The sequence below is a fragment of the Dicentrarchus labrax genome, unplaced genomic scaffold (genome assembly GCF_905237075.1).
Source record: "Dicentrarchus labrax unplaced genomic scaffold, dlabrax2021, whole genome shotgun sequence".
In the NCBI taxonomy this organism is placed as follows: domain Eukaryota; kingdom Metazoa; phylum Chordata; class Actinopteri; family Moronidae; genus Dicentrarchus; species Dicentrarchus labrax.
Window position 1 is genome coordinate 5,853,242 of NW_026136718.1, and position 10,482 is coordinate 5,863,723.

The window sequence follows — 10,482 nt, forward strand, 5'->3', positions numbered from 1 at the left end:
GTGGCCTTCGTGGTGTTCTTTTTGTGTTCTTAATAAATACTTCAAAAAGAAAGTTTATTGTGACTTTTTTATAACTTTATTACAAGTATTACAAGCACACACACACACACACACACACACACACACACACACACACACACACACACACACACACACACACACACACACACACACACACACACACACACACACACACACACACACACACACACACACACACACACACACACACACACACACACACACACACACACACACACAAATTGTCGAGATCAGCCTTAAAACATTCGGTGAAAATACAAATATCAAGTGAAAATGTTGCTATTAATAGGATATCTGCATCAACAGTATATTGTATTTAACTATTAAAAAATTAAAACAAAACATGGATGACATAAACATTGGTCTAGGCTTCCTCATCAGGTCATTAGTGGGAGTTAGCGACTAATGCAACAAACTGCTCACAGACCAGCACCCAACTGTGGCTTTGTCTCAGTCACATTGTTCATATTCTGCAGAAGGCTTTGAGCTTTACAAAGTCAGCTTCAGTGGGATGAGAAGTATCCAGGAGGACGTCCACTTCATAAACTTGTGATCACTGCTACACTGCCGTCCTCTCCATCTCTCTCTGTCTGGAAACGTGTAAAGCCCAGGGCCTCGCGCATGGCTCTGCTCAGAAGCATCAACAGGTCTGCAGCCGCTGCTGCTCCCCTCGGCAGGAAGAGCTCCAGAGCGCAGGTGGAGACATAGGGCAGACGCACACCTGACATGCTTGCATCCTGGAAAATGAATTCAAAGCGAGGGAAATGCAATTTATCAGTGGGAAGAAAAGTATGGAAGCAAAGAAAAGCAGTGGTAATTTTAATATTATATGCACCTGAATAGCTGTGATGATAAAAGGTAAAACCACCATAAAATACTTAAGGTTTGAATTTAAATAGCATTGAATTTATAGCATTAAGAGTATTTTACTTTGAAAAACATCTATCTGAATTTATTTTGTTTGAATTTACTGTTTTGAAATTCTGGTCCGTCATTTCAAGTTTTGGCAGAGGCAGGTTCACACAGTTGAGATCAAGATCAAGATCAGCGGTCCATGATTTCCTGTAACTCATATCACCTGGACCTGTGCTGATCTGATAGATACCAACCTGAGAGTAAAACCGCAGGGAGATCAATCTGGGAAACCCAAGAGGAGGCAGATGATCAGCTCCTGTGATGAAGGCGAGCAGGTTTTCAAAGGAAAAATCTGCCTGACCATCTGAGAAGGACAAATTAAAGTTAAAGGTTCTCATAGTAACTACTGAAACACTTTTATCATCTGAAATCAAGAGTCTTTAGTTCTTTACTCCACCCATCCCTCTGTTCTTACCGCTGATTGCGGTGAGGACTGTTTCCCAGTGTCCGGCTGTTGCCTCCTCAGCTGCCCTCAGCTGGCTGTCCGGACAGCTGTAGCAGGCGGTGAAAAGCATTTTGAACTCTTCCGGGCTCAGAGGCTGCTGCTGTGTGCTCGTCATCACTGGCAAAAACACCTCCCAGTGGGTCAGTACCGTATCCCACAATCCACCACAGCTTTTCAGCCCCTCGGTGAACTGGGAGATCATATTGGCCACCCTGAAGGACAGCAGAGGGACTGAGTGATTGTTTAATTGGCTCACTAGCTTATTTTTCTATGTCAGATGCTATATGGGAGACAGCACTGATTTTTAGTTTCATTTTCAGGGCAGATGATATTGTAGCAGCCGTTCCAATGCAGTGGAGGCCATGCAATACTTACATAAACCAGTGTATGGGACATAAACTACAAGTGAATGACTATCTGTGTGTGTGTGTGTGTGTGTGTGTGTGTGTGTGTGTGTGTTTGACCGACCTGTGATAGATGTAATGTTTGACAAGGCGTTTATAGATGGCTGGTATTTCATCAGAGTGGGCTGAATAGATTCCAGGGATACCACAGCTTGACACCCAGTCACACAGACTGGGAGGCAGCAGCTGTACCTCAGTACAACTATGCAGCTAAAACAGGAGCAGAGGAGCGTTATTTGTGTGTGTGTGTGTGTGTGTGTGTGTGTGTGTGTGTGTGTGTGTGTGTGTGTGTGTGTGTGTGTGTGTGCGGTACTGCACAGATTACATTTTTGAGGCATTTTTCTCTATTTGATAGGGGACAATTGAGACGTGACAGAAAATAAGGGAGAGAGAAAGAGGATATGACATGACACGAAAGTCCCCGACAGGAAAGCAAACCGGTTTGGTAAATATATTTGTGTTCAGTTTTGCTCTACTGACATGGAACTGGAACAGTGTAAATTAAAAACAAGAAATCTGGAAATAGTTGCTCTTCCAAACCTATAGATAATAGATTCATGCATCATTTAAAAAAGGCAGAGACAAGAAAATGTAATTCACGTTGCGTAGTTTTTTGGAACTTAACCACATTTTTTACTCATTTTATTTTCTGAATGTGGTGATAGAATTGAATTGTGTGAAAACTTTTATTTTATAGTTTATTCTGTCAGTTTGAAGTACAGGCATGTGAGGTTTCTGCGTGTGTGCTACCTGTTGCAGTCGGATCTGTACTTCAGCATCAGCAATGTCACTCCAGCTGAAGTCGTCCAAAGATGGATTCTGGCCACACATCAACTGTGACGCGCACACACACACACACACACACACACACACACACACACACACACACACACACACACACACACACACACACACACACACACACACACAATAGAACAAGCAGTGGTCGTCACTCATCAGATTATGGCAGTGTATAACCATGCTGATGTTAAACAGCATTTTTTTCTACTTTGGGGCAGTTCTCTAAACATTATGCCAACATGTTATCTCCATATAAAGTTGACATAAACATGTTGTCAAATTTAACACTTTACTTAGGATTAATTTGAAACGTAATGTGTTATAAAAGAGAATTAACTCATATAATTTAATGATCTTTTATGACCATATTTTAGACAAAGTAACAGGAATAAGTTCGATGAAAAAACACATTGGAAAATTTATGATAAATAATTTTACATTTATTTATCACCTATAGGTACTTCTATGTATGCTATAGCAGGGGTCACCAACACGTGCCCCCGGGCACCAGGTAGCCCCCAAGGACCACATGAGTAGCCCTCAGGCCTGTTCTAAAAATGAAAATTGAATATTGATATTATCTGTTTTCCACCTTGTTAAGTCATTGTTGATAATTATTGTGAGAAATCATTAATGTGATCAGTGTCTTCACATAGATGAGTATCATTAATCATTAATAATAATATATATAACTAAAGGCAAACTGAGCAAATTTGTTATTTCAGAAGAGTGTATCAAACTGGTAGCCCTTCGTATGACTCAGTACCCATGAAGTAGCTCTCAGTTTCAAAAAGGTTGGTGACCCCTGTGCTATAGTAATGCAATGTTTGTGAGTTTTCCAGCTTTTACAAGCAAATATTGATATATGTGATTGTTTGCAACTAAATCAGCAAACATTTGTGTCTCTAGCTCTGCCCCTGCACAAAAAACAGTACTTTGCATTACATGTTATACATAAAAAGACGCATGCACACAACCTGGTAAAGTGCAGGGTGTAGACAACGAGGTCCAGGCCCACCATGAGCCAGAGACCAGCCAATCAGGACGCCTGCTTCGTAATACTTCCTGGCTTCAAGAGCTGTTAGGTCATAGGTCAAGAACAGGCGCCCCGGGAGACCCTCAAACACAGAACTTTCCTGCAACTCCAGCAAAGTCAATCTGTGTGAGAGGAAATTAGAAATATCTGTTGTCAGAGATTCACATATTACAAGATTATGCTTTAATTAGCTGATGTAGAGTATTATTATGAACAATGACTATATATATATATATATATATATATATCATATGACTGCTAAAGCAATTAGACAATTAATCAATTAGTTGATGAACAGACAATTATTTTACTTTTACCATTTTTTTTGTCTTTACTAAAGTAAAATAAGTATTGATTCACAAAATGTGTGAATTTTTGTAATGATAATCATTTTGTAAACAATTTCTCCATAAATTATGTAAATGTAAGTTTAAAAACACATTTATTCATATTGGATCAACAACTAATCAAGCCAAGAATAATACCAAGCCAAGAGCTTAGATATTGTATTATAAGCCTACAAACGAAACTTTAAAAACACATGCGATGATGATATTCAAAAAAATAGTATAATAGTTTAAAAAAACAGGATGCACGATTTAAATCACCAACATGTGCTTCAGGAAAAACATGAGGAAAATAATAATAAACCTGAAGAACTCTCTGAGAGGTCCTTCGTGTCCATCAGTCTCCTCTCCACTGAAGGTGACGATGGGCGTCGTCCTGAAACAGAAGTCCGGCCTCCTCACCGCCTTCAGAGCGCTGTGGAGCACGTCTCTCCTCCTGACGTGGATGTCGGTTTCTACATCTCCATTTATGTTCTCCTGTCTGAACAGTCTCAGGATGGCGTCCAGGTCGAGTGTCGACTGCACATCACAGGGACAGGTTTAACACAAAGGAAATGATCTGGGGGGAAAAGTTGTTGCATTTGTTCTTTTTCTTGTCTGTTGTGAGTGAAACAAACTCACCTCCTCTGTGGTGCTCCCCGCATGAGGCTGGGTCGGTCTTTCCAGCTGATGGTCTTCATCCGGACGGCGTTCTGTGCTGGCCTCTGGGCAAAACTCTTTCCTTACAAGAGACACACACACACACACACACACACACACACACACACACACACACACACTTAGAACACACGTAATTCAGTTGTATGGTTTATCATTTTTGGAATATTTCTTTGCAGGAACAACTAATGCTTACATACCTGTTCAGCACAGGCGTCTCACTAGCTGACCTCTCAGGTTCTGCCTGTTGAGAGAAGAATTTTAACTTTAAGCCCTTTGGAAGAAAAATGCAAAAGGGGTAGACCACATACCCTCAATTTGAAAGGATTCATCTTAAGGAATCCCATCTAAGTATTTTTTTAATTTAATTTAAATTATAATAAATCACAGCCAACCCTATGTCTTTTGCTTGCTGTTTCATTTTCCAAAAAATTATAAATATGTCTTATATTCCTTTGCTGGGGACCCCCTATAAACTCGCTGTACATTAAACCACTGATCAATGTAACATAATATACTGTATAAATATAAATGGAAACCAAACATCTAATATGAAAATGGCAGCTGTTTGTTTTACCTGTGGGTAGTCCTGGTGGCTCAGGATGTACAAAGCACCATGTCCAGAGATGCTGAGCACCTGCTCTCCAGTCCAACCCTCTGCAGGGGTCTCTGGGACAAACAGCACCTTGGAGCCCTGCACAGACTGGAAACCACACATACCCTCGGATATAAATACACCAAAATCTGGAAGAATCTGAGTCATTTGCCACCAGATGTTATATCTTAGTATTAATTGTCTTAATTGTCTGTAATGTTTGTTGTTGGTAGACCTAGTTCTTACAGGTATAGAAATACACTACACTACACTACACTACACTACACCACACACACACACACACACACACCTGAATATATGTGAAGGAGAACCTTTGTCCCTTTCGTTCCACAAACAGCCCCCGGAAGAGCATCGCCAGACGACTATGCATCTGATTGGCCGACCAACCACAGTCAATGGTGATGCGAGCAGTCATTCCCATCGCCGTTAGAGCTGCTAGTTCTTTGCCTCTTGGAACAATGTGTCTGGAAGGGCAGAGAGGAATATTTATATATTATTTATATGGAGAGAAAGAGGGGATGACACAAAGCAAAGGGCCACTAGTCGGATTCGAACCCATGACCGCTGCAGCAAAGGCACCCCTTAATTTGTACTTTATTTGATAATAGAATATCTATACACATAAGCAATTTAGGATTATGTCACTGGCATGACACTAGAGACCAAACTGAATATGTGTCCGTCATTTATTGTACAATATATACCGGTTATACTGCCAGCTGCTTCAGTGAGCAAGAACGTGCTTATCAAACCCGATATTTGAGATATCTGATAGCTCTGTGGCTTAATTTGAGATGTTTTGGTACTAGAGAAGTCACAGTAGAGAAGTCACAGTCCTAACTGGAGAAGGATCATCTTCTGGGGAGCATGAACGTGCTCAGTAGTTGCAATAAAACCTATCATGGATCACAGATATGGTTAATCCTGATTAATTGTGAGAAGATGTCACAAAATAAGAATCATCAAACAGAGACCATGAATATGCAAACTCTATAAAATGTCATACTAATATAGTTAGAATATTTTGCTTACACCACGATAACACCTCTCACCTCTCCAGCTGTGCCAGGAAGGGTCCTCTGGGTAGACAGACCACATCTTTGACCACCAGTCCTGTCTTCTGCGGAGTCAGTCTCTTCCATTTGAGACGACTAGCTTTGTTCGGGGACAGCTGCAGCACACAGTACAACATCACACTGTATTAACATGATGGATCCACAGAACAGAGTTTGAGTACAAACCGCAAAATGAAGTCAATGGACAGATAAGCAGATGAGATATGTTGATAAATTACATTAACCATGCCCTCATATTGCCCAAGAATTTTAACTTCAAACAGATGCAGTTTGTTGCTTTTCTGAAGCAAAACCACCTTAGAAAAGGGCAGTAAAATGTGAGTGCAAGTATAGCAGGAAGCAACTGGTTGTAGCACGGGACAAAAGAAAACATTAACATTTAATTGATTGATAAGAATGAGCTAGGAGTTACTCTTTAACAGATTGCTCGCTAGCAGTTCCTCATTCATACATTTGTTCTAGTAAATATTCAAACTTCTATGTCCTTTATTGTAAAGTGTTGCCAACACTTTAAATATTTGATAACTGTAAATGTTGTAATTCATTTATTAAATAAAAATGTGTACAGAAGGTAGGTTCCAACTTCTCTGAAAGCTATGAGCTTGTCTCCACCTCCAATCATAATAAAATTAATCACTTTGGGTTCAAACTGATGCTCAGATGACTCTGGGAAGATTCAGGCGGCATTTGTCCTTACTTTCTCACATTTTGTACACTAAACGGGCAATCCGTTAAAAAAAGGAATAAACACAAAGAAAAAGAAAACACATAAAAAATGAGCAAAAAAGCAACAATTAAGGAAACACTCAAACTTGCAGATGCAGCCCACACATGTACCCTTTAATATTGTGTCTATCTAACTGACCTATAATTGACAGACTTCACTATACGATGGGTTTATTTATCCCAACTGCAATACACAACCTGCTGACTGACTGATAGAGCAAACTGAAGCTTTCAACACAGATAAAGATAGGGGGACAGATTAGTGTTGATTGATCAGTCTTTCCCCATGTGCTCAGGATTAGTGCACAACAAAATCTGTTTTGGCCAATACACTGAACCTGATCAGATTCTGTTTTAACCAGTGAGATGCAAGGAGGCTCAGTGGTTGCGGTGATCATCATCCAATCAGATAAAATGAGTTCATGTTTGCACACATTCCCTCTGCTGGAAAGTTGACTTGCTGATCAGGAAATTACTTAATAAAACCTGAGGTGACGTACCGGGTTGGTGACAGACATGAGACTCTCAGACACTCTGGGGGGAGGAAACACCTGTATGGAGGGAAGGAAAGCGAGAAATGTGCCACTTGGAAATGTTACCTTGACACAATCTTGACGAACCTGCTCATAGAGCTTCTGAACGGCTGCTCAGAAGAGAGTTTGTACTTCAATAGGCTTAAACTTCCATTTCTTTTCCACAGTATTACAATAAGTGGGGGTGGGACTCTCTTATACATTGCAACTCTATAAATGTATTTATTTACTTATCTACCTACTTAAAATCCCTCATATTCACTAACCTCCATTTCTATCTCAATTTCATCCATGAATTCTGGGACAGGGAGGCCGTGCTTGGCCTCTTCCTTGGTGGGAGATTCTGTTTTGGGCTTGGCCTGCTGCCTGGGTTGGGTCTGAACTTGGTCTGGCTCTGGTTCCTCCACACAGTCAGGGACCAGAGGATGCTCCAGGTATCTCTGGGTTCAGGGGAAATAAGCGAAACATATTTACTGTGCATGAACACACACACGTGATGCTCCATATGGAGGGAGCATTCTGGATGTTTTAAAGTATATTTTCTGATAACACTTACATTGACCTCTCTCTCTCTCTCTGTGTGAAGAATAGTATGTTCTCTGTGTAAAGAACTGATGTTCACATGATGATGTCCAGTGCCTCACACTCATTTGTTTTGCAGGGAAACATTTGCTTTAGGCAATATGTATGTGCAAAGACAGCTATGTATGTGCAAAGACAGCTATGTTCATGTCTGTTTACTGTAAATACACCACAGTTTCCATAAATGATAATATTTTGTATGGGAAACAGCATGATGACTTTTGTTTCTTGTTTCAGTTCTTGTTCAGTAGCCTACTATACTACTGTAATTTTGTTGAAAATAAGTTGTTGTATTGAGGAAATGTGTGGTTTTTGATTTAAAAAGGCCAGTTCACCCAAATCTAGAAAAATTAGAGATTAGAAGAAAATCTTAAAAAATTAAGCACACATTTTTTTTCTATCTAGCCATTTGTTTGCATTTCCTGGGTTTCTGACATATTAGCAGCTAATATTTCTGCTCTCACCCTAATAAATTGAAGTGTATGTAATGCAGTGCTCGAAGCATTGAAATAAACTCAAATAGCAGTTTCTTTCCAGAAATAACAACCATTTACAGGTTTCAGCTGCACAACAAACAAAACAGTATTTACTTTCATTGTATTTGTGTGGCAGCAGAGGTAAAGGAAGGTAAGGGGTCATATTTCAGGGTTTTGCCTTCAGAACATACTATTTGGACTTTCTATGAGGGGCAAGGCTGTTACTAAACCCAAAGACATTTTCTTTTAGTTAGTTTAGTTCTTCCAACGTACAACTGAAGCTGCATGCTGAGCTGCAGTGTTACAGAAGACACACCTGGGCAAAGCTGTATTCTTCCTCCTTCTCCAGTGTTGATATCATGACGCAGGGCTCCTCTGAAGAGAACAACTCCATCTCAATGTTTTCAGTGATGGACAGCAACACCATCTTGCTCTCTTTCAACTTCATCCTCTCTGATATAACTCTTTATCTCCTGTAATTCCTACTTCTTTTTCACTCTTCCTTTAAGTCCTCTCTGTCCTATGTGTGTTTTGGCCAGATCCAATCTTTGCTTTAGCCTTCACTTTCCTCTGCTCTTTCCCTTTATTTAGCCTTATTTTGTTTTATCTCATTGCTCTCTTATCCATTTCATGCCTGGTACTGCTTTCTATTTCCTCTCTGTAGTTTCCCCCCAAACAGTTGAACCTCCAGATATTCTTTAGGTGATGGTGGCCCTCCAAACATCTGAACTCTCATTACCTCAAGGTGAGATCTATCAGCGTCTGAAGCTCTGATTGGCTCAGAGTTGAGCTCTCGGGCTGTGATTGGTTCTGTGGACTGCTCTGAAGCTCTCATTGGTTGAGAGGTTTGTGAAATTGCTCTGGTTGGTTCTGCAGCGTTTTTAGATTACATGTTTTTTAAACTGTTGATTCCAGTTTCTACATAATGAATTTAAGTGTTTAAAGGAGTCTCAGATGTCTCATGTAGGCCAGGTATAGAGTTTCCTTATGTGTTTAATCAACTCCTTATTCACACATCCTTTGTAGTTTAATCATTGACCTGATGATTGAGTCACTTTTAATTGATCACTTAATACTATTCCACTGTCCCCTAAGTAATTACATAGTCAGAAAAATACTAGATCATAAAATTAAAACACATATTTTATGAATAGATTTGGACTTCTAGGCTCCGTAACTCCTAAAATGATCCACTTTAGTGTCTTTTCTAGACAAGTGAAGGAAGACTTTTCTTGGGCTCTTGATTCAAACAGCTCCAAAACAACAAACAGCCTTAAATTTGCAGACTTCAGCAATCATACACCACAGCGAGATCTACTATCTTATCAGGCTTTGTTTAGTTTGAAGTCACACCTTATTTCTCTGGTGAAACTGTGGTGAGTTCACAAAACCCCACCGACCAGTGTGTAATCAATATGTCAGTAAACTGAAGCAGCAACACAAGACACCTTTGCTTATCAGCAACTTAATACCATATTCTTTACTAACTAACTTACATGAGTTTCATATGAACCAGATGAAATGTCAAAGGCGTGAATGACAGTTTTCAGATTTTCTTGAGAGGAAGAACATTTCAATTAAAGAAAAGAAAATTATGTTAGAGGAAGCAGGAAGTTGTGAGGAGGTACAAAACAGCTCTGGTGAACTGGTTGACTGCAGCTTGGATAAAATATATTTTGGATGAAGTCCAAAGTACTTGCTGCTTAAGTGATAAATGGGAAAAGGTTTCTGCGTTCTTGAAATTGCATTACAAGGTTTTCACTCAACCGTGACAGAAACAGACGGACTGACTCGAATGTGTCGCTTCAGTTGTTAAAAGATATTTA

At 39.9% G+C, this 10,482-nt stretch overlaps 1 protein-coding gene across 1 annotated transcript; it reads right to left on the bottom strand.

Moving 5' to 3' along the window:
• Positions 1-17: 17 nt before the first annotated feature.
• LOC127350924 (uncharacterized) lies at positions 18-10,378 on the bottom strand. Its single transcript, XM_051377993.1, has 15 exons — positions 8,973-10,378; positions 7,865-8,038; positions 7,566-7,616; positions 6,316-6,434; positions 5,553-5,727; positions 5,225-5,350; positions 4,848-4,891; positions 4,612-4,711; positions 4,295-4,509; positions 3,585-3,765; positions 2,557-2,640; positions 1,871-2,016; positions 1,373-1,614; positions 1,152-1,261; positions 18-779 (listed from the first exon to the last, which is right to left on the bottom strand). The coding sequence occupies exons 1-15, from the start codon at positions 9,102-9,104 to the stop codon at positions 582-584; spliced, it is 2,097 nt and encodes a 698-aa protein (XP_051233953.1). The 5' UTR covers positions 9,105-10,378; the 3' UTR covers positions 18-581.
• Between the last annotated feature and the right edge of the window lie 104 nt (positions 10,379-10,482).

Coding starts and splice junctions, on each gene's coding strand:
- LOC127350924 (XM_051377993.1), bottom strand. CDS start 9,104: ATGAAGTTGAAAGAGAGCAAGATGGTGTTGCTGTCCATCACTGAAAAC. Junction 5,728..6,315: donor TTCCTGGCACAGCTGGAGAG/GTGAGAGGTGTT, acceptor CTGCCCTTCCAG/ACACATTGTTCCAAGAGGCA. Junction 5,351..5,552: donor TCTCCTTCACATATATTCAG/GTGTGTGTGTGT, acceptor TGTGGTTTCCAG/TCTGTGCAGGGCTCCAAGGT.